At 47.1% G+C, this 24,790-nt stretch overlaps 1 protein-coding gene across 1 annotated transcript in view; it reads right to left on the bottom strand.

Annotated features, from left to right (window-relative positions):
• The window catches only part of EFCAB6 (EF-hand calcium binding domain 6), a 206,828-nt gene that overhangs the window by 61,410 nt on the left and 120,628 nt on the right, over positions 1 to 24,790 (bottom strand). The window contains exons 17-20 of the mRNA XM_045866745.2: positions 23,765 to 23,898; positions 20,238 to 20,470; positions 8,577 to 8,673; positions 3,621 to 3,739 (exon numbers count right to left, since the gene is read on the bottom strand). Coding sequence (XP_045722701.2) covers positions 3,621 to 3,739; positions 8,577 to 8,673; positions 20,238 to 20,470; positions 23,765 to 23,898 — 583 coding nt within the window. The remainder of the gene's footprint in view (positions 1 to 3,620; positions 3,740 to 8,576; positions 8,674 to 20,237; positions 20,471 to 23,764; positions 23,899 to 24,790) is intronic.

Here is a 24,790-nt window from a genome sequence, read left to right as displayed (position 1 = left end):
GACCTGAGCCGAAGGCAGACGCTTAACGACTGAGCCACCCAGGCGCCCTTCTGAGACTTTTAAAATGAGTATGCATTAATATCGCAATTAAAAAAGAATTTCAAATCTATATGATCTTTTTGCTGCCAGTTTTTATGCTTATGTGTGCCAGGTACTCTGCCTCTATTATTTGTCCCCATTGCCATCCTACTTGATAGTTGACTGAAGCCCAGAGAAGGCAAGCCACTGGCCCACCATCACACAGCTCCTGTGGAGTGCCATGGGACCAGCTGCCACTCTGGCTCAGAGCACAGCCCTTAGCTGCAGCCTACTCGGCCACCTCAGGTTGTCTTCCCAATTTCTGCAGCAGCATCTAATCTCACATAGCCTCTCCTTCCAAGCTGCTAAAGGCTCATTTGCTCTGCCTAAATCTCTCTCACACCTGTCACTTCCTTCCCAGTCCTCCCTGCATTGCCAGGAAAGCTCACCACTTCTCATGTGGACCACTGAGACAGTCCCTAATTCATCTCTGTGCCTCCCACCCAGACTCCTGCAGGTCATCCTCCCCACTATGGCCAGAGTGATCTTTCTAGAACACAGGCCTGCCTAGGTCTTTCCCTATTAAACACCTGGCCTTAGGATGGGGTCCCTGCACTGTTCTGCCCTTCATGATTTGGTTCAGCGGACATGCAGCCTGCTCTCCTGCCCAAATGAGGCTGCCTGCATCCCGGGGAACCAGGTTATTCTGCAGTTATGGAATATGACACCCTCCTCTCCCTATTAACTGGACATTCCTCTGGTGGCTTTCAACCCCATGCTCATCCTTCGGCACATCTTCTGAATTACCCACCCGGCTGCTCCCAGGGAGGTGTGCCCGGTCAAAAGGTGGGGCAGCGCAGGCTGTTTCCACTTCCTGCCATATGGCTGTGGCCATGGCTCCTGCCCTGCACAGTGGCTGAGCTTCTAGCAGATTCTGAGGCAGCACTGGGGTGGAGGCATCTTCCTGACCTCCCAGAAACACCCTGTTCTCTTTTGCCCTCCAGTCCCGGATTGGGGAGCAGTTTCCTGACCCCCCTCCTAGCATACTCTGCAAGCCCATCAGCCTCTGGCCTCTGAGTAAAACCACATTCCCCCTTCAGACTTCCAGCCCTCTGACATCTGTATCAGTCACTGCATTCAGCCCTGGTTGGCCAGAAATGGTAGAGTGGTTTCTGCTTCCCTGCCCAGATCCTAGTATGACCATTCCTGAAGTTTTCTCTCTCTGCAATGCCCCTCTGCCTTCTCCCTTGGAGGTAATTCCACATGTGACAGATGCCATCATGGGTTTCCCTGTCACCGTTTTTTTTTTTTTTTTTTTGCCCCTGGACACATATCCACACTGCTTCTCCCAGACTCCCTTGCAGGTGAGAGCAGCCAGGTGAAGGAACTCTGGCCAACAGAACGTGGGCAAGGTGACGGCCACATTTCCAGGCCTGGTCTCTACAAGGCTGACCACATGGTCCTCTGTGCTCTTTCCCTTTCTCTGCTGGTAGACACAGAAGATCCAGGGGGTGGTGGGACTCCTGGCCCCTAAATGATTTGAGGGCAGACCCCGCCCCCTGATATCCACACTAGATTGAGACATCATTATCAGGGCAAGCCCCTGAGATGCCACCCTGTTGGTTACTGCAGCTAGCTTATCCCGACCAACACACCCCTCAGACAAATTGGGCAGAGCAGAGTGAGGCACAGAGAAGGGAAGTAACTTTGCAGAGGCCACACAGCGGTAAGGACAGAGGCAGGAGCCATGGCCACACGCCTGGTGGCGGAGCTCTCCTCTTCAGCCCTCACCATCCGCGGGGTGAGCCAGCTGAACAAACGCAGATGAAATTCTGACCTCACACAGTTTTCAGCACACAGAAGACATCTGTACATTTAATAATGTCAAGAAATTAATAAAGAAATTTTAGCCAAAAGCAACAGGGAGTATCTCAGTCCTATTTAATGGGCATGTGCTCTATCCCCCCTTCAGGAAGATGAGTGAGTGTGCTCTTCTCTACACTGTAGCCCTCGAGGGGGACACCTGGCTCCAGCACCCCTCTTTCCTGTGGCCCACACCCTGCTCAGGAGCTCATCCTGCCCTACCCTGATGGAGACAGCCATCTCCCCGGGCCCACCCTTCCCTTCTCTGAGCTGTTTCCTGACTCATCTTCCTAAAGCATGGCTGGGTCACACCACTGCTCTGCTCAGCCTTCACTATTCCCGAATGTCTGGCTAATGATGCCTGAAAACTAGGACTACAGGCCGTGATGACCTTGCTCCTCCTTTCTCACCCTGGGAGCCCCGGGTGGGCGCTTCTGGAATACCTCCCGACTGTCCCATGGGTCAGACAGTCCTCCTTCCCCTCTGACCCCCTGGAACATTCCAACCTCACTCCTACCGTGATAGCTTCCTGCTCTTCCACAGCCCCCCCACTCCCCATCCTCCCGCTTTTATCTCCCATCCTCCTCGCCATGGTCCCTTCTCTGGCATTTGTCACAGGCAACACTGTGCCCCAGCATTTGGGTTAGTGCTTGCATTCCCCTATGGGTCCCTGACTATCGGGACCACACAGTCCCCTTTGCATCATCCAAAAGCCTACAGAGTGGGAGGTCCATCCGTGTGCCTGTGTACCCCAATCTTTTGGCTACTCAGTGGGACCTACTCATTTCATCTACTGAAAGAGAATATGAATAAGGAGCCTAAATTGGCCCTGTGTTGCAACTGATCTAAAAAAAATAAGGATTCTGTAAGAACTTCAAGTTGCTTTTCTAAATTAGACACAAAACAGCCCACCTAGTTCTAAACTCAGCCAACATTTCAGCCTTCCACTTTGAACAGATGAAAGGCTACAAAATTACAGGAGCTGCTCCGTGAGCCAGCCCCTGAGAGGATGTACAATACTGGTGTGCCATCCTGGGGGGTGCGAGCGGCAGCGAACGCATCATGAAGACGGAGGTAACTCAAAGATGGATCTGGAACTTGGAAATGGACTGCATTGTTAGTGCACCTTCAAACTCAGACACCTACATGGGGACTATTGGAACGGGGGACCTAATTCAAGAACAGCTAAATCTAAAATACATTGTGAAAAATGTAACCAGTATTAGATATTATGTTCAGTTTAAGACACTCTCGGGAAACTACTCCAAGATGCCAAAAGTTTGGTTATTTTCTTTCAACAAATTACTTACCCATAATACTGTTGTGCGACATTGATTTCCATCTTTAGGCAATGGGGAGAGACGGCTTCTCCCCTTACCTGTTGCGGCTCCGTCTGCTGAGCTACTTGTATTAGAATGAAGTCTTTGGAGAGTGACTTAGTTTTCTGAAACAATATAGGTTTGGGCTTGAACTCCCCGTTCCTTGCAAATGCAAACCTCTCAAGACTGGTATCAATGATGAGTGTTTACCCTGATTCTCCATTGTCCTGAACACCAGCCTCTTCGCCAAGGCTGCTTTCTCAGGGAAGCAAGGACCCAGAACAGACACAACTGAGCGGAAACCTTTCCTGGCCCCGCACTTCACCCCCAAGTAGCAAGCAAGGCTGGTGCTAAGTTTGCTGTAGCCAGTGACCCGGGACTGGCAGGATGAAAGGGAGCCCACCTGCAGATTCCACTTACCTCATCCAGAGCTTTTCAAATTCCCTCGGTGTAAGAGGAATATCAAACCCATATAGTGCGTTCTTTATATCCCGCCGCCGAAGAATGCCGTTGCCCTCATTATCAGTTTCTATAAAATTCTAGAACACGACAAGACAACATTTAGTAACATACAGAACGTGTTCATGGCACTCTAGAGGATTGTCAATAGTCAATATCTGGAACAATCTAAGACATTTCTCTCCCCATCTACCTGCTTAATTACCTTTTCATCAAAGTTCCAGATACCCTCACCATTCCTGTGAAGAAGGTGACAGAGCAAAACTCGGACAAGACTCATGTACTAGAAGGGGCTTGTTTCTGGGTAATGAGTGGTCTCAGGTGTGTGATCTGGATTCTTCTCCTGACCAACAACTTGGGTTCAAAAACTATTAGAAAGAAGGGGCAAGCAGAGCCTGGGAAATGAGACTGTAGCCCTCGCAGTGGCTTCGGCCCTCTGGCTGTAAGAGGGGGATGAGGCGCATGAGACCCCAGCTGTTATGACAAGATGATATGGTACCTTTTTAATGTCCCCAAGGGGTGCAAAAGGTGTCTGGGGGATTTGTCAGCCACTTAAGAGGGCCACAGACTAGCAGGTAATGTGCGGTACTCGGCACTGACTTGTTTGGGCATAATAGCTCATCTGGCCCTTCTCATAACAACACTGTGGAGCAGATGCAGTGGGACACATGCAGAGTCCTCTTCAAGCATCACACTCGATGGTGAAGATGGAGGCAGTCCCTCTAAGGTCAGGAACAAGGTAATATCTCTGCTGCTCTCTCTTCAACATGGTACTGGAGGTGTCAGCCAGTGTAGTTAAGCAAGAAAAGGGAATAAAAGGTATAATGGGGGGACAGGAAGAAATAGAGCTGTCATTATTCATAGATGACATGGCTGTATATATAGGAAGAATCCACAAACCACTATAATAAGAGAATTTAGCAAGGAGTCTGGATTTTATATCAATAGGCAAAATCATTCATATTTTTATGTATCAGGCACAGAAAACAAATTTCAAAAAAATATTTATGATAGCATCAAAAATAGAAAGTCCTAGGAACAAATCTTACAAATGATTGCAAGACTGCTACACAGAAAAGTCTAAAACTTTACTGAAAGATATTAAAAATATGAAAATAAATGGAGAAACACTATGGGCACAAACTGGAAGATGCATTTCTCTCCCAACGAATTTCCCAATAAGTTTCGTTTCTTTGTGAAACTTGACAAACTGATTCATAAACTCCTAAAGAACAAGGAGGAGGGACTTGCCTACCAGCTAATTAAAATTTATTACTGAGTTATGGTGATTATAAGGACGTTGTATTGGTGCCAAGACAGAAAGAGTGACCAGTGGGACAGAGTGAGGAGCCCAGAGACACCCATGGGCCTTGATGCAGATCGTGGTGTTGCCATAGATCAGTGAGGGAAAGGCTGGGCCTTCCAGGGGCTAGACAGCTGGGTCTCCAGACGGAAGAGCCTCCCAACATGCAGGAGACAGGCGGTGTAGATTTCAAGACCAGGATGTGAATGGATACACTGGAAAGCTGCTAGAAGGACCTTGGAAAGCTGCTAGAAGGACATCTTCATGACTTTGGGTGGAACACAGTTTCTTGGACAAGACCTACAAGGAAATGTTAACATCTCTGACTACCTCAAAAAGAAGAACTTATATTTACTAAAGGATATCCTATGAGAAGAGTGGAAACACAGAACACACACTGGGAGAAGACATTTGCATCACATATCACTTACAAAAGACCAGTGGCCAAACTGTCATAGAAGCTCCTACTGACCAATGAGAAATAACCAGACAACCCAGTGTGAAAACTTACAAGCAGGCACTTGAGGGAGAAAGGAAATCTGACTCAGGAATAAGTGAGAAGATGCTCACTCTCATTAGTAACCCACACACGCTACCTAATGCTACAGTGAAATACTATCATACATCCACTACCAAGGAGAAAAATGAAGTCTGACAGTACCAAGTGCCACCATAGTGGAGCCAAGTGGCTGGGACTGAAGCCGATGGCCCAAGGAGCCAAAGCCAGTCACCGTCTGGCCCCTTACACAGAGTGCGCTGCACCGTCTACGATGTGGACAGTGTTCTCCTCCTTCATCTGGATGGTGGTTACGTGACGGGACGCAGCTTGGGATACGTGCTCCCTTAAACATGCCTAAACTATTATGTGTATTATGACCCATATACATGTGTTCATGTATATTATACACACATATAAATATATACATATTATATATAGTACACATACATATAATAGGTATCAGTATTATATTCCACTGTAGAGTCACAACTTAAAAAACAAGCTTAAAGCAAGCCACTTCAATCATTAATTCACACAATTCTTTAGCACCCTTATTGGTGTTTACACCACAAGTCTCTTGGGGACAGAGACCATGTCCTTTTTTGGTCACTGTGTCTTTAACATCTTGTAACAGTGCATTGTTAATTCATAATGTTTGCTGGAGAACTCAATGAACTTGGTTTCCAAAAACACTTCCATGGGAATGAGCCCGTTAGGCCACCCAGAATGGGACGATGGCTGCGTACGTCCGAGCATTCGGTCGGAGGCATCCTTGGCCCAGCCTGGCTGAGCGGCTCGCTGGGGCCCCTAGCTGAAGATGGCTGGATGGCACCATACTGGAATTCTTGTTCAAGTTTCACATGAAGTTTTCCCAGAGACTACATCCTTTCTGATATTCCCAGGTCCCGTTTGGTGAATCCTCAACAGTGATGCAGCAGAAGGGAGCCGCGGCCCCCGCTCTGCGGCACCCCAGAAGGAAAGAGCAGGGGTGTGCTGGCGGCTGGGGACCACCCGCCTCATCACCGGGATACTGCTAGTCTTAGCTATGCATCACCGTACTTTCTGCAGGTTCAGAATTCAGAACGGATCCCTTCAGAGCTTTATTCAAAGTAAAGCAAGAGGGTGGCAGAGCTGTCTTACTATTAAGACATGCAGGGTCATTCAGTCCCGTGGGGTCTGAGAGAGGTGTGGGGACGGGCAGGATGCCTGACTCCCGACAAAGTGGCTCCACACACCTCATTGGAGCCGTTCTGATTGCTCTTCCTCTGTAACCCTCTGATTGTCTTCTTCCCTCCCCACACTTCCGCCAGGCTCAGTTCTAGAAGAGACAGACTTGAGGCTGCTGGTTTAGCAGCAGAGGACTCCGGGGTCCCCGCGCCTCCTCTGAACACACTGGGGTTTCTGTAGAGCATCAAGGATAAAGATGACTTTGAGAGGCCACGGGAATCAAGATGTGGACAGGCGAGTGCAGAGGACATGCTCGCAGCAGTGAACACAGAGACGGAGAGGGGTCACCAGCCCAGACGGGGGCAGGCCTGGGCAGGGAGCAGAGAAGGCCCCACAGAGCCGTCATAGAGCCAGGGGAGAAAGCATTTCAGGAAGGATGGATGTCACAAGGCAGAAACAAAGACCTCCACAGCCCTCTGGTCACCCCCCCAGCAGTCTGTTCATTTTCCCCAGAGCGCCCACCTGCTTTGTTAATTATCTGCCTTTGCTCCTTAACCGGCCCCCGCCCTGGTCAGTGAGCTGAGAGGTGGAAGCAGAGAGACCTTCGCTACCACTGAACCCCTGGCACAAACCCACGCGGCCCAGAGATGTGCTGCGTACATTGAAGCGGGGCAGGACGCAGCTGGGAAGGGCCTGGAAGTGGCCCTGGGAGCCCCTGGGCCCACGGAGAACAGCGCCAGCGGAGGGGGTGTGATTGGGGCAGGAGGAAGAGGGGACAGAGGTAGCAGGGAGAGGAGAGGCGGGCCGAGAGAAGCCGAGGACAGGGAGTGGAGAATGGTGTCACACAGTGTTCTCTGCCCTCTCTCGGCTGGCATGCTGTGTGGCCGCAGCTCACAGCCCAGAGCAGGCCCTGCACTCCCGAGGAAGGCTCTGGAAGGCCAGCCCTGCCCAGTGGGCGCTCGAGGACTCGATCCGTGTGATTTGCACCCTGGGCCGCTGCACAGTCAACTCTGAAGACAGAGGATGGGGGAGAGGCAGCCCCAGGGCGGCCCAGGACTTACAGGACAGAACTTCACGTTGCACACAGGCCAAGAGAGGCAAACATAGAAAGAAAATGACCAAATGAAACAAAGTAGAGGCTTTCTTCACAATTACGTGAAAATACCTCCATAGTGCAGTCTTTTTTTTTTTTTTTTAAGATTTTATTTCTTTATTTGAGAGAGAGAGAATGAGAGACAGAGAGCACGAGAGGGAAGAAGGTCAGAGGGAGAAGCAGACTCCCCGCCGAGCAGGGAGCCCGATGCGGGACTCGATCCAGGGACTCCAGGATCATGACCTGAGCCGAAGGCAGTCGCTTAACCGACTGAGCCACCCAGGCGCCCTCCATAGTGCAGTCTTAAAGATACTCCCTAAGGCGAAGTTATTGTGTCCTTGCTACATTATGAAAGGAGGATCCCACACTCCAGACTTCTGGATGAACCGAGTCCTGCATGCTTGGTTCTACTGTCCTGGGGGTACAGCTGTCGTTAGATTATGTTCCTGCCTCGACACCAAATAAGTGTACATGACGGCCTGTCGAGGGCATTCACCTTCAAAATGTGCTTCCTATAATTTTGGAAGGCAGGAAGAAATACTACTTAAAGATGCATATTTTGAACCGTGTACAAATAACATGACAGTGTCATTTCTTTTTACTTAAATTTTAAATTTATATCAAACCTGAGATAAAGCTAGGAATTTCTGTCTACGTAACTCCAACAATTACTCATTTTTCTAAACATCAGTTGACCTTGAATGTGAGAATTTATTTTGAAAAAAGTATTTTAAGAATAGCAGGAGTCACGGACTGGGTATACAAAGACTGGATCTAAACAGCTTGATCATCCCAACGATCTGTGAACACTGAAATACATTTCCTTTCCTTTTAAGGAAATAATCATTTTCTTACCTTAGATAAGTCTGACCATCTGGTTTTTGCTTTGGTAACAAGATACTGATGAGCCTGTTCACAAGCTAGTTCTGAATCTGCGACCTTCTGTTTTGGTCTTAAAAGAAAAAAAAATAACCGTGTTTAAATTTAATGGACTCATTAATCTCCCAAGGGATTCCCCATCCCCATTCATTTCAAAGACACCGCTAAAGTCTGTTATTTCACATCTGGTCTAACTTAATTCTTAAAATACAGTCTTATTCCCCCAGCTGTATGTTAGGGAAGTCTTCTTAAATTTTATAAGTCCTTGTTTATTTTCAGATAAATGCTGTTCAACTTCTTCTGTAGCTCACAAAACAAACAGGGCTCATTTATTCTCAGAAGGGGACAAAAACACAATAGAATGGTAAGTATCTTTAGAAGAAAACAGCTAAAAACTTTTATTTCTGAACTCACACATGGGAATGACTGGAACGCAGACTTCAGGAACAACGGGGGAGGATTGCTTACTCAGTCCCAGCTCATGTGCACAGGATGGGCTCATGGGACGTAAAATGATCAAAATTCTGTTTATTTCCTCACACAGTGATGGACACAGAAGACACTTTCAAAAAACACCTTGTGCTTACCACCGGGGAGAGGCCACGGTGAGGGGCACTGAGGGCTGTGGCCGAAGCAATTTGAGGTGCCCTGGATTCTTCCACTAGTTGTGGAGGGGGGTGGTGTATGAAAACCTATAACACCCTTCCCCGCTTAGTCTTCTGGAACTGCTTTGCTCCTAGGGGCACCTCTCACTCCATTTCTGGGCACCTGAGCTTTGCACATCCAGATCCGCACCTGAAATATTCTCCCTGGAGATACAAGAGCACTCGAGACATTCCTCCAGCAAAATGGACCGTACACACATCACCCCAACAGTTTCCTGAAATAGGATCACATCTGAGGCCCCACTTGGAACCCGCACTTATTCACGGACCCCTCGGGTGAAGCACATCTTGCCTGAGAGTGGATAAGAGGGACATCTGACCGAGGCCTATCCAGACCCTCATAGAAACTTCTCCTTATGGGACCCAAGAAAGCCAGTGTGGGGGACAGACAGCAAACAAGCTCCATGTAGCCCCTTTAAAAAAGTATTATTTCTGCTTCTGCAAATGAACTGACTCTAAGAAATAAAGTCTAAAGTCAACCACCATATGCTGCCAATTGAGAAAATGCAGGAATTTATGTGTCCCACACGACGCAAGTCAAAGGTTTATGTAATCCCCAAAGAAAGACTGCTTTGAACATGACCATCTGTGTGTGACACTCGGGTCAGCAGCACTGCGAGGGGTTCTGGGGTAACGATGGCCGCCGGGAACTCAGGGACCGGTGGGTGCTGAGCACTGCTGGTCAGGTGACTCGCAGGATCTTGAGTTTTCCCCGCAATCCTGACATTACCATCCCACTTTGCAGAAGAGGAAGCTGTGGTTTAGAGAGGTTAACTAATTTGCCAAAACCACACACAGCCGGTATCTGGGAGCCATTCAAACTCAGGCCTCTGATGCCACAGACGCCTTTCTCACTACCGCTTTCGCTCCCATTGGAAGCTACATGTTTGGTGCTCCTTTAACCCACTCTTTGTGGGAAAAGATCCATTGAGTATTACATTTTTTTTTTAAAAAAAAGTAGTTTCCACGTCTAGCACGGGGCCCAACGCAGGGCTTGAACTCATGACCCTGGGGATCAAGACCTGAGCTGAGATCAAGAGTTGGATGCTTAGCCGATGGAGCCACCCAGGAGTCCCCAAATACTACATTTCACAGAGGTGAGGGCCACCTTTGGTTTTTATGCACCGAGGGGTCCTCCTTCCACTTAGCATTTCAGTTTCAGTTCAATGAATGCGGCATCCCCAGTGTGCAGCGCCAGGCTCGGCGCAAGGGCTGGAGAAGTGCAGCCTGCGGCTTCCGCCCACCAGACAAGAGTCTCCTGGAAGCGCCACTCTGTCACGCATTTCACAAGCAGACGGCAAGGCAGGTCACAGCAACTAGAATCAACAGAGCAAGCAGTACTAATAGCGCTCTGTGTGGCTTCTCCTTCCAGTCCCTTTGAAGAAATGCTGGTGCTCCCAGACAGCTGTCCCGGGGACCACTCCTCAAATTACTCGATGATCTACAGTGCCCAGCACCTGCTAGTCACCAAGTTCGTTGGTGGCCGTGATTACCCCAGAAACCTACACTGGGCTACGGACCTGTGTGCCACATAGAAAGGGCCTTATTTTAATTACATCAACTGTGACTCCCACGGTTTGGCAAACACAATTTCTTGCATTTACTCAGTTGGCAGGGTGCTGAGGACCAGCGGCAGATTGGGTGGGGTCTCTTCCCTCTTCCTTAGTTACCGTTCAAATGGACCAAATGCGGATGGGCCCAGGTTCATTTTCCCTCCTGGAAAATGCCAGCTCGTGGGGGTCCATGGGTGAACTATGGCAGGCACACCTCCCTTTATCGAGCCCTCACCCCAGTTTTTAAATTCACCAATTACTTGTATATTGCCAAATCCAGGGGTCTTTACTGGCTTTCTGTTCCATGTGTCACTGTTAATAATCTCTCCCCTCTCTGGTGGTCTTCGTCATGCTGCTCTTTAAATGACACAATGAGGGGGGACACCGACCCTGGGGCCAGGCAAATGTGCCTTCAGTCAGCGTGATTTTCTGCCCCTACTTGGCTCCCTCTACCCTTGACCACTCCTCTCTTTCCATCCCGAAGTTTGTTTACTCTTCTGAAAGGTCATCCCTTCTGATGTCCCCAACCACACCCCGATGCCTTGTACCCACCCATCTGTACCACTAGTGCCACAATGTCACCTGCTTTTCCCTTCCATCTCTCTCCAACTGCCTACCGGACTCCACAGAATCATGGAATTTCAAGGGTGGAAAGGGATCCGAAGGTCAACCAGTCTCATCCTTTGCCCGTAGTTCACCACTAAAGGCTTTGGAAGGTTGGTGGGATTACGTTGCCTTTTCACAAATATTACTTATAGGACTGTAGGTCCCAATGATGCATATTCCCCTGCCTTCACCTTTAGGCTCCTTCTAAATCCAACCTGCACCCAGAGGTCTCACCTGAGCTTCCCCCAAAGGATGCAGATTCTATGTCTGCAAAGTCAATGTACCCAAACTGATCTATCTAAATGCAAATCCAAACAGCCCCCGCCAATCCAATTTCTCTTCTAGGCCATAAGTCTTGATTATTTTCTTAGGGGTCCATGCTCAAACCAGGGACTCCTAAGGTTTTTCCATCCATTTCTCCCCTGTCCCATCTTTTTTTAAATTTTTAAAAAATTTTTTAAAATGTTTTATTTATTTATTCATGAGAGTCAGAGAGAGAGAGAGAGAGGCAGAGGCAGAGGGAGAAGCAGGCTCCCCACCTAGCAGGGAGCCCGATGCAGGACTCGATCCAGGACCCTGGGATCATGACCTGAGCCAAAGGCAGATGCTTAACCATCTGAGCCACCCAGGCGCCCCTCCCCTGTCCCATCTTACATACGCATCTCCTCTAGAGAGATCAGAAGGTTTTTCTATGGCCTTTTCCAAAAGTCACTGATTTCTACTCCTATTACCTGACTCTTTAGATCTTGATAGTCAGGAAGATGCAGCCTTCCTATCAGCCAGTCTGTCAGACACAAACATATACGAACTCTTACTATGTGCCGCTCTAGGTCCTACAAACACACTGAACAACAATGTGGACAGAGCAGACGTCCTCAAGGAGCTCATACTGCAATGGCAGGAGCTTACAGCAAACACATGGGAAAATGAATGAATCAGATAACTTCAGATACTGAAGATGGGTGAGAGGGAAATCTTCATCTAAGAAGTCCAGGGAGCAGCTCTTTGAGGCATGAGTGATGAAGAGGCAGCTGTGTGATCTCAGGGACCAGCACTCCAGGCAGGTCAAGATCCCAGTTAAGGTGGAATAAGCACACTCCCATCCTCTGTCCCCCACTGATTACAACTAAAAACTTTAGACAGAATACAAAAAGTAACCCCGAGAACACTAAAAATTAAACAATAGGAGGCTGATGGAGAGGGAAATCAAAACTTGAAGAATAACTGATAGAGTGTGAGTTTCGTGGGTTCTTTACCACCCATATTCCCAGCATAGGCTTAAGGGCAGTCCTGATTCTGGAACTGTGCAGCAGGCATGGACTAAAAAAGCTCCAAAAGAAAGCCTGTTCTTCTGACCAAAGAACTCGGAAGGAAGGTCCTGAAGTACAAAGAGTATGGGGGTAGGACGCCTGTTTTGTCTCTTTTCACCCTTCTGGTCCTGATCCCAGGACTCCCAGTTACAAAACTGCACTTTTGTGACAGGGCCAGCAGTAGTAGTAGTGGCCAGGTAGGTCCCTAAAACTGCAACTCTTCTCTTTCACCAGAGGACATGCTCTGTGTTCAAGGAATGTGGAAGGTATCCACATTATTGTTTTTCTCTCACCATGTTGCCCTGGGGGTGGACCCAGTCATAGGAAGTACATAACAGTACAGGTAGGCTAAAACCTAGTTTCCAGTCAGAAGACCAAAAACTAAGGCCCCTTCTGGGGGCTGTAGAGTGTGGGGAGAAATAGAGAGGAGCGATCTGGAAAATAGGCTGCCCAAATCTGTACAGGAAGTCCCAGGTTCACCTCTGCTGTGCACATGTGTGAAACTAGCCCAAAGCAGCAGAGCAGAAACCTTGAGAACTTGACTGCTGCATAGTGAAGACTTGCCCCTGGGTGCTGTACACATGGGCTGGCCTGCTAGTGTTGCCGTGACCTTGAAATTAAACTGACAGGGAAACCACAGAAGGCAGGCCAGGACTTACAGTCTGAACCTAACTGGATTGATTGTCTGCTTAAAAAAATAAATAAAAAACAAATCAACACGCTACTGAGGATTTTAACAGGGCCAGAATATCATAATATAATATTAAAAGTATCCAGGATACAATCCAAAATCACTTGACATACAAAGAACCAGGAAAATCCCAACAACTTTCAAGGTAAAAGGCAACAGAAACCCAAATCCAAGATGACCCAGATGTTGAAATTATCATATTTTAAAGCAGCTATGATAACCATGAAGTAAGAGTAAATGACCTTGAAATAAGTGGAAAGACGGATGTTCTGAGCCAAGAAATAGAAGCTTAAAAAAAAAAAAAAAAGGCTGGGGGAAGACAAACACCAAATGGAAACTTTAGAACTGAAAAATACAACTGAAATAAAATTTTCACTGGATTGGCTCATGGATTGACAGAATGCAGATGACAGAGGAGTGAGTCAGTGAACTTGAAGACAGATGAATAGAATTAATCCAATTTGATCAACAGAAAAAGAAGAGAGAATAATATAGCCCCAGGGACTAATATAGGGACTTGTGATACAAAATCCCAAAGTCTGACATTCATGTCATTTGGATATAACAAGGGAAGGAGGGAGAGATTGGTACCCAAAAATTTTAAAATGTGAGGAAATAATTGCTGGAACCTTTCTAAACTTGATGAAAAACACAAATTTACAGATTCAAGAAGTTCGGTAAGCCCCAAAAAAGATAAACATAGAAAGTCATGCTCAAACACATCATACTAAAACTACTCAAAACCAAAGATAAAGCAAAAAGTCTTAAAAGCAACTTGAGGAAAACGACAGGTGCCATGTAGGGTGCAAGACCATCTGAATGACTGCAGACTCCTCACCACAAACCATGGAGGCCTGAAAGCAATGGAATAATAGTTGCAAAGTGCTGTGAAAACAACTGTTGACCCAGAATTCTATACCCAGCAAAAATACATGTTGGGAATGAAGGAGCAAGAGAGGTCTTCTCAGTGAAGGAAGACTAAGACAATTTGTCTCCAGTAGACATGCTCTAAAAGACTTGCTGAAGGAAGTTCTTCAGAGGAAGGAAAATGATAGCAGAGAGAAACTTAGAACTTCAGAAATACAGGAAGAGAGGCAGAAATGATAAGTATAAATATGCTATTTTTCTCAGATATCAAAATGCATGAAGCATAAATGGATAGACCTGGAAGGAGGTATAGACAAATGCATAACTGTTTTTGGAGACTTCAAGACTCCTCTCTTAGTAACTGATAGAACAAATAGAAAATAAGCAAGAACACAGAAGACCTGAACACTATTAAGCAACTTGATCTCATTGGCACACTCTGCCCAACAAGAGCCAAATACACATTCTTGTCAAGTATCCATGGAATCATGGATACCAACACAGACCATCTCTAGGGTCATAAAATAAATAAATGTCAAATAAATAAAATCATACAAAGCATGTATTCTGACCACAACAGAATTAAACTAGGAATCAATTACAGAAAGATAGTTTGAAACCATGCAAATATTTTTGAAATTGACAAAAACACACTTTTAAATAATTGTGGATCAAAAGAAAGTCTCTAGGGAAATTAGATAATATTTTTAACGGAATGAAAATTAAAACCATAACATATCCAAGTCTGCAGAATGTAGCCAACTCTGTGCCTATAAGGAAATTGACAGCACTTAGAGTTTCTCTTAAAAAAGAAAGAACCTGAATAAAAAATCTGAGTTTCCAAACTTAAGAAAATAAAAAAGAAGAGCAAACTATACTCAAAGCAAGAAGAAAGCAGGAAATCATAAAGAAGAGAAATCAATAAAATTTAAACAGAAAAACAATAGAGTAGAATTAATGAAGCAAAAAAGTGGTTCTTTGAAAATATCAATAAAATGATAAATCTTTAGCTAACCAGATCAAGAAAAAAGGAGAGAAGTCACCAACTACCAATATCAGAAATGAAAGAAGGGACATTGCTAAAGATGCCACAAATATTAAAAGAATAAGAAAGGAGGAATAAAATGAACAACTTTATTCCCATGAATTTAACAGCTTAGATGAAATGGACTGATACTCAAAAAAACACAAACTGCAAAAACTCATTCAAAAAGGAAGAGAAATCGTGGGTGATCTAACTATTAAATTAACTAGATTCAGAGTTCAAGTATTTCCAACAAAGGAAACTCCAGGACGTGATCACTTCTTTGGTGAATTATATCAAATATTTAAGGAAGAAATAACAATTCTATATGATCCAGAAAATGGAAGGAACTGGCATTCATGACTTTCAGTTTTTCTTAGAGCTCCTTCAAAGAACAACAAAAAAGGTATTTATTTTCTTGATGAGATAAAACTCATTCTATCACAATACTACATGGATTCACTGATATATATATACTCTCATATATATATATATGGGGTCTTAGTGATCTTGATTTCAATTTTACTAGATCGATTTCATTATCCTAAGAAATGGTCAATCATTACTCATTGTTTCCAACTATCCTAAGAAACGAGACTAAAACAGCAATAAGAAAACAAAAAATGAGGGGAATCGCCTAGCTGAGGACATGATATTGAAATGAATCACTCCCCAGTCTCCTGATTGCACTGCCCAAAGTATACCAGCATCTTTCAAGAAGTGTATAAAGGAGACAGCGACACCATCTTTGTAGTCTTCTGTTAGTTTTCATTGAACACAGTGAGAAATTCAGAATGCTTATTTCATGCTCAAATGGCAGAGGGAAGAAAACTGAGATAAGAAGCTGTTTCCCTGGGCGCCTGGGTGGCTCAGTCGTTAAGCGTCTGCCTTCGGCTCAGGTCATGATCCCAGGGTCCTGGGATCGAGCCCCGCATCGGGCTCCCTGCTCGGCGGGAAGCCTGCTTCTCCCTCTCCCACTCCCCCTGCTTGTGTTCCTGCTCTCGCTATCTCTCTCTCTGTCAAATAAATAAATAAAATCTTTAAAAAAAAAAAAAAGAAGCTGTTTCCCAATGATCAGATGAACTGGAAGAGGAGTGCACACAGACAGAACACTCTGGATTCCAGTGATGATGGTGAAACTGATCATATATGCCAAATCTCTTAACAAGTGAATGATATATTTCTAAGAACAAAAGGTAAATTTGGTATTTTAAATTCAGCTAGCCATCCAACAGGAAGGACCTGATCATACAGTATTTTGTGACAAGAAGCTGAAGCGTCTAATTTTGCTAAAAGGACACGTGACAGTGTTGTTTCATTGTCTATGATATACATGCACCAAAATGCACTTGATGTGGGTTGTCAGTAGATAAATGGACAGGGAGGTGTGTCTTAAACAAGGGAAGAGACTGGAAGGGAAGAGAGAATATAAAAATGAAACAGGTCATTGGACCAATCATTTTAATTAGTATTTATACATCTAAAAATGAAAATGTTTTGCAATCAAACAAGATGGTCTTACTCTCTTCAACCAATTTACAACCCTCAAAGTTTTCAAAAGTATTGTGTTTTGATAATGTCATTGGCAAGTGAAGAAGGCCCAGAAGGCAGAGGTGCCCCGGCAAGAGGTTGGGATGACTTCCAGAAAGGGATGGCACTGAGGTTTGGCCGGTGGAGGAAAGAGAGGCTCGTGTAGTGGGCGGGTGAAGGAGGGTGAGATCTCTAGGCAGAGAAAGGGGCCCCTCCAAATGGCACCCTGGGTTCACATCTTGGCCCCCCACCCATCACCTGGGTCCCTTATCTGGAAAGTCAACTAGTAGTCCCTCCCCTGCCCCCCGCTTTGAGGGTATTAAAGGATATGTCTTCACAAAGCATGGGCATGGGGTCTGGCCATGGGAGGGTCTGGATTTCTAAAGCAGTGCCTTAGTTGGGGTCTCTGCACTATCTCTCCCAGACCCTTGGAGGCCACACTGGGTCTCCCTGGGCTGCAGGCTCTCCTCCTTTACATCTATGCTCTGCTCTGGGGCTGCTGAAGGATCTTTCTGCAGCATGATGTGACCCCCTCCCTCCATAGCACAAAACCCTCTCCTGTCTACTGGTAAATCATGAACTCCCCAGCTCGGTTCTCTGGCCCCTTCTCAGCTGGCCCTCCTGCCTCTCCAGGATTCCCCTCCTACCATGCCCCACCGTCCGTGCATGCCACTTCTGCACACATAGCCTCTCCTCATTTCCCGAATGTGCTCGACATTCCCACTGCAGATTTTGTAAGTGCCGCTCTCTGGCCTTGAACTGCCGTCTGGTAGTCTGCACCTGACAAACTCCTACTCTCACCTCAAGATCCCACTCAGATGTCCCACTTTTCCTGTGTACCTCAAGCAGGCTTAGCTGCTCCCATCTCTGTGGTACTTCAGACAACCTTACATTTCAGTGTAGCTCTTTATTTTTGTACCTGTCCCATATATGGCCATTACCTCCTTCAAAAGGAACCTTATTCATCTTTGTATCACCTCGTCCCGGGGCAACATCTAGCACATAGCAGACCCTCAGTAAATATTTGTTGAATGAAGGCATACATACAAATAAGAAGGCTGAGTCATTTGAATGGGAAGATGGCGCTTTGTGGTTGAAATTTTCTAGGTTCATTCTGCATACATTCTCCAGAAAATTCTTTGGGAAGGATATTTTTGTATTGTTTTAATGTTAAGCAATCAAGTCTCATATTAAAACTCCTCAGAACTTGAGCAATTGGAAGCAGGTGTCCAATTCACATGCTATATGATCATTTCACTTAGAGAGAGACTACAGTTGTTTTCTTTCTGGCTGGCTTTTCTCAAAGTACAGGCAAAATAAAACCAATGAATTCAGAGAGAAAAACTAAAGAGCAGTATCAGAGGGCTTCTGCAGCCTAGCCAAGTATCATGCAATCTGGCCCAGCAATGGGGGCTCCTGAGGGCTCCAGGGAGCTCCCTTGCCTGGTGGACGGAGTAGGCCACTGGTACCTCAAGGGCAGAACAGCCTAGTGAATGTTACTATCATGCAGAAAACACATCTCTGCGTTATCATAGTGGATGGTAATGCTTCCAAAAATAGTAGTATTGGTCCAGGAGTGGCTGAATGGCTTCTTCATTCAAGCTTGTTGGCATTCAACAGATCTCAATGGAGTAGATGGTATTGGCATTGCTGTTACTGCTTAAGGGGGCGTATGCTCTCATTGGGAGAAATGGAGGAGACAAATGGAGTTCCAGTTGGGTTGGACATGCAGACTCCCCTCCTCACCGGGAAGGAGGCTGGCATGGAGTGGACAGGGGCCGGGGGTGGAGCACTGCCTGGGAAAGAGCTGGAAGGGTCCTTGCATCTCCCCAAACAGTTGCACAGCTGACCCCAGATTTATAAAAAGAAAAAGATATTCAGTCAATCCTTGAACAGTGAGGGGGTTAGGAGCACCAACCCCCACAAGTCGAAAATCCCCAAAGAAGTTCGGACCCCCCCCCCCAGATTAACTACTAATAGCTTACTGTTGACTGGAAGCCTTACAGAGAACACAATCGATTAGCCGATATTGTATATATTACATGTATAAATATGCTGTATTCTCACAATAAAGCCAGGGAAGAGAAAATGTTAAGAAAATCATAAGGAAGAAGGGGCACCTGGGTGGCTCAGTGGGTTAAGTGCCTACCTTCGGCTTGGGTCATGAACCCGGGGTCCTGGGATCGAGCCCCACATCAGGCTCCCAGTTCAGTGGGGAGTCTGCTTCTCCCTCTGCCCCTCCCTTCCTCGTGCTCTCTCGATCTCTCTCTCTCAAATAAAAAAAAAATCTTAAAAAAAAAGAAAATCAGAGGCGCCTGGGTGGCTCAGTCGTTATGTGTCTGCCTTCGGCTCAGATCATGATTCCAGAGTCCTGGGATCAAGCCCCGCATGGGGCTCCCTGCTCCGCGGGAAGCCTGCTTTTCCCTTTCCCACTCCCCTTGTTTGTGTTCCCTCTCTCACTGTCTCTGTCTGTCAAATAAATAAATAATCTTAAAAAAGAAAGAAAATCATAAGGAAGAGAAAACACGTTTATAGTACTGTACTGTATGTATAAAAAAAATCCACATATAAGTCAACTTGCAGGGTTGAAGTATGCTGTGTTGCTCAAGGGTCAACTGTGTGTTTTTGGTTTTTTTTAAGACTTTTTTTTTTTTTCATTTGAGAGAGAGAGAATGAGATAGAGAGAGCATGAGAGGGAGGAGGGTCAGAGGGAGAAGCAGGCTCCCTGCCAAGCAGGGAGCCCGATGCGGGACTCGATCCAGGGACTCCAGGATCATGACCTGAGCCGAAAGCAGTCGCTTAACCAACTGAGCCACCCAGGTGCCCCAAGGGTCAACTGTGTATGTATATGTTTACATTCACAAGAAAAGCCTGAAATGATACTGTTTCCATCAATTACCATAAGGGGTTCCGTGGTTCCCCAATTCACACAGATTGCGTGGGCTGACGTGTTAGTAGCTGGATGAGTGTTCTCTTGACAAGTGTTAGTGTGCAGCCCCTCGGAGTGGCCCAACACAGATCGGACAAAGGGCAGGGTGCCAAGAGGTCTTGGAAGGCTGAGCAACACGCATATACACCTGACCCCCACTTTATAAGAGAAAATATGTAAGTATCTGTATTTGTGTGCCTTGAAAGAAGACTGGCATGATTCACGGTGAAATGCCAACATGGTGCTTATGGGTGGCTAGGTGAGGTTGTACCTTCTAATCTGCACCTGTAATTTCTAGCTTTTTTACATTGATCGCATATTCCTTGTGTGATTTTTCTGGAACCACCAAAAAGACAAAATAATTGCTCCCGGGGGCAATTCTGCTCCCCCCCAACCCTGTGGGCACAGCGGGAGTGCCAGACTGGGTGCGGGCAAAGGCGCTGAGCCACACTGCCCTCTTACCTAATGAGTCTTTGAGGCGCATCATCTGTTCTGAATGTTCCCTCCTCACACAGATTTCGAAATTCCCGATAATTTAGAGTGACGCTGAGTCTCAAGCCAAGAAGGCCCAGGAAACGCTCAAAGTCTTCGTCTTTAAGATTGAACAGTAAGTGCAGTAGCAATCTGTGAAGATCATGCATGTTGATTACGCCATCCCTGTCAGTGTCTATTTTAAAGAAGGCAGAGTAGGGGTCCTAAAAACAAAACACACACGTCAAAGCACTTCCTTCTGAACCCCGCCGACAACACACATAAAACCCCGCACAGATGGACTCGTCTCCAGAATGAGGAAGGGGCAGCCTTCCCACTCCTGCTTTTGGGAGCTCTCACTCCTCCAGCCTGGACTGCCGGATGATGGGGACAGTCACATGCCATGGAACCCACGTTGATAATCTTCACAAATATAAAAACCTTCATCATTCCCCACATCTTGGTCTTTGGCTCCCCAGAATGAAGACTCCTAATTTTATTGGAGTCACACAGATGCAACCTCTACTAGACACGTGGCTTTGGGTAAGTTTCTCCCCATATTAGACCCCTGGTTTCTCCAGCTGCTAAATGGGGATGCTAATGCCTACTTGATAGGGTAGGTAAGGATTTAAACAAATGAGGCCACGTAGGTAATCCTGCCAGTTCACTGCCTGGCATGGAATGTGAGGTCTTTTATTCATTCAACAAATACATATCGATCACGTATTACATGGCAGGCACTGTGGTGGCCGTTTGAGTTACTGTGGATGATTCAGGAACAACTCAGCCCTAATGTCTCATAGGATTACAAGTCCACGTGCACTTGTGCTGGGAGGGGAACGGACGGCAGCCGATCTCCCCACAGATCTGAAGGCAAGGGGAAGCACGGAGCACTTAAGAAAGATCAGAGCTTGGGTAGGAGTTAACTGATCAAAGGGGTTGGACTGGCAGTCCAGGCAAAGGAACAGAATGTGCAAAGACATGAAGGTGAGGAAGAACACTGGCTGGAGTGTGAAGTGAGGAGGAGAGGGGTCAAGGTGCAGCTGGAGAGGCAGTCCCAGCCAGTGCAGAACTGGGGCCCACAGGCCAATCAGGCAGGACTGAGGCTGGCCCTAAGGGGACCAGCAAAGGGGATGCTCTGATCAGGGCTACATGCTGAGGCCAGCCCCCAAGGTCCAATGTCGAGGACAGACCATGAATTGAAAAATGAAGTTGAGAAATGTATGTATAGAATGATCCCATTTGTGTGTGGGGGGGGGGAGGGGTAGGTCCTGATTGTTTTAAAATATAAACCTGCATCCATGGACATATGCCTGACCCTGCAGAGACGTTGTCCCTGGGCTGAGGGAGCCCACAGGGGCCAACAGAGAACCCGTGGTCAGGTCGTGTCCCTGGGTCACCCAGGGGCTCTCTGGGCCTGCTTTCCTCACCACCGTCAGGGAGAAAAGATGAATTATGTCCTCAGCTCTTCACGGTTTTTGGCCTGAGCTGTGGCTGTGACCCCAGCTGAGCGCTGATATGGCCTCATTCGGCTACAGAATTATTGGGCCAACAGCAGCAGCAGCTGTGATTGTATTTTAAACTAATTCAAGTCAGGTTTTTCATTATTGACGAGGAGAGACGTTCAAGAATTTCTCATGAATAGGAACTCAATAAAGTAAGTAAAGTGACTGTCCCTTCCCATTCAAAAATCAAGGCACACACTTTGCCTCGTCCACGCCCACCTGTGAGGACAACAAGCAAATGTGCAATGACCCCAGACGTCACCCGCATCCTAGTACAGACCATGCAAACTCTGGCAATTAGAGGTTCACTTCTTTGTCTCAACCACTAGATTATAAACTCTTGGTAGGATAGAGTGGGTGTCAGCAAGTGTTCATTGAATCAGTTCACTGTGTAATTATTTAAACTAAAGATCACTGGGAAATACGGGACATGTGTGCGCTGTCACCAAGCTGCATGGGGACCAAAGGTAGGAAAACAGTGGTGCAAGCACAGAGCTTGGCTCTCCCCACTGAGTACCCCACCAGGAAAGGTGTGCAGAGGAGACAGGTGGAGGGAGAGGCCAGAAAACGGGGTCTGGCTTGCAACAGAGTGGGGGAGTTAGTGCCCTGAGTAAGGGCAGCAGAGGGGTGCTGTCCTGGGACCCCTCTGGGCCACTCTGGCCCTCTGCTGATGGGCGCAGAGGGGACGCTTGATACCGGGGCCTCTCTGCCTCCCCTTCTGCCCTCTCGCCCTCAGCCAGGCCTTCCTTCTTCAGAAAACCAGGCTCTCGACCCTCTACCTGACCCCGGCCTGCTCTGTGCTCCCCGGGGCTGGGCATTCGCTCAGATCGAGTACTGAGGACCAGCCCTTCTCTGCGTACACTTACGGGGACCACAGCTTTTCAAACCAAGAATTAGGATGCAGGGTCTGATGGCTGGACAGAATGTTCAAAGTCAGAACCATCCTGCAAATCCAAGCTAGACAGTCATCATAAATACATTTATTTTTAAATGGGAGCTTGGTAACCAAAATGCATCTCCAATTGGCAGTCAGTGCAGGGAAGAGGCTTCAGAAACACAGAAGCACGCAGGGGCTAGCTCCACCCCCAGGTTGCTCCCCACCCTTCTCTTCTGGACTCACCCCTCCTCGCCCACATGCCCCTGCACACCCTGGGGCCTCCACCCTATAGCTAATACAGTCGGCTTATTAAATTGATCTTCCCCCTTTGACTGCTCCTTTTACTCCTCACCACAGCAGTTAAGTTGTTCTTTACCTGCCTCTGTGTTTCAATGGCTACTGTGTATTTCTCCTGTCTTATCCATTCCAGCTTCCACATGCAACCCATCCTACCGATAAGTGAGCTTTTCCCTGAAGCCCATGACCTGTCCGCCGCCTGCCTTGAGCAAGCTCCCTCTTTTAGTGTTTGCTCCTTCCTTTTTCTGGCCAGCACATGCTGGGGGTTTAGGCTTTGGTTCAGGAGCCACCTCCTCCAGGAAGTCCTCCTTAATGGGCTGTTTTCCCTGTGCCTCCATAGCAGGCTACAGCTCCCTCTACAACCGGCAATCCCATGTGTCTGAATCATCTGCGTCTCAGAATGGATGGAGCTCCTACCTTTCATCCCCAGCTTTTAGCAGAGATTCCAGCCTATCGTAAGTGTATAATGCTCATCTGGTGAGTGAATGGGTGGTGTGAAGACGAGGGATGAATGGATCCTAAATTCCCTGTAACTCAGGTTGCCCAGACCCTCCCCACCCCATCCCCTCCTTATTTCTCCAAGGCCTTTGAGAGGCAGAAGGCAGAGCCAGCAAAGTGGCAGCAGGGAAGGACCTCAGGGGGGGGAGGGGATTGCAGAGTTAAGGCCGAGTCCCCCTCCCCAGGAAGGAGAGAAGGGGTGAGCCTGAGTCTATGGTGTGTCCCATGATGAGCCGAACATAACGGGCTCCCAGAGTGACAGCCTGCATGGTTGAAGGGCTGGGAGCATGGTGGGGGGGAGGTGTCCAGATAAGCCAAACAGTAGATAGGTCATAGTTTACCCGGAAGGCTTCCTTCAGTCTCTGGGGGAACTGCTTCAGGCATTCTTCAGCGGTTATAAAGTAGCTGTCTAAATTATTCTTTGAAAGAACTGGAGTCTGCAATGGGGTCACTTCTGGCCCCTTCATTTTAGCATCTGAAACAATGACATAAACCAGAAGACTTCCGTTAGTGGCATGCCTACCTCTTTATTTCTGTTGCAACCTGAATGTCTTCCTGTCCCAAATCCTGCCTGAATACTCGACGGGAATGAGGCTCTGTGAAGTGAACTTAGCATTAACTTGGTTATGATCTGGTTTCTTTCCCTTCAGTTTCTTGGACATTCTCCCATCACTGCAAGGACTCGTTCTCTGTATGGCAGGGCCACACTGTCGGCCAGCACACCATGGCCACCATGCCCGTCCATTTTTCCAACAGGGCAGGACATCTTGCTCATCCCTCCATTCCCAGAGGCAGTGAATGAGAAATCCTGCCTGGTTTTGGTTCCTAGCCTCGTGCCCTAAACATAGCATTGTGTAAGTCAATCAACATTCATTAATCCACCAGGTGTTTCCTGACCGCTTATCTGCTGGACACTGTAAGAGGGGCCTTCAAGTATTTGCTGGTCTTTTCAACAACCTTAAGAGGTGGATTCTCTTCTTGTGCCTCGTTTACACGCAAGGATATCTATTAGTTTGCCCATTTTACATATGAAGAGATGGAGGTTCAGGGGGTTCCTCCAACTTCCCCAAGGTCACAGAGTTCATGGACAGCAACACTGAACTCTGGCCCGCCAGATTCCAGAGCCTGGCAGGCTAATTACTGAGTTACGCCCTCTCTCTCCCCTAAAACAGAGGAAGAAACTATAATCTCTACTTAAAAAACAAGCTATTTCCACCAGGTTGGGATAGTGTGAGTGTGGCCTTGTTTAAAGCCAGGCTACAAACCTCGGACTTGGTTTTAGATGTGGTTCTCTGCACGTGTCGCCACCACCCTCTCTCCACTGCTGTGGTCTGTAGGATGGAAGGTGGGCCGAGCATCTGGAGCTC

This window comes from Mirounga angustirostris, unplaced genomic scaffold, assembly GCF_029215605.1.
Source record: "Mirounga angustirostris isolate CCGP_5_RB_7025 unplaced genomic scaffold, mMirAng1.0.hap1 SCAF_5, whole genome shotgun sequence".
Taxonomy (NCBI): Eukaryota; Metazoa; Chordata; class Mammalia; order Carnivora; family Phocidae; genus Mirounga; species Mirounga angustirostris.
The sequence above is the reverse complement of the archived record's forward strand: the minus strand, read 5'-3'. Positions and strand labels throughout refer to the sequence as shown.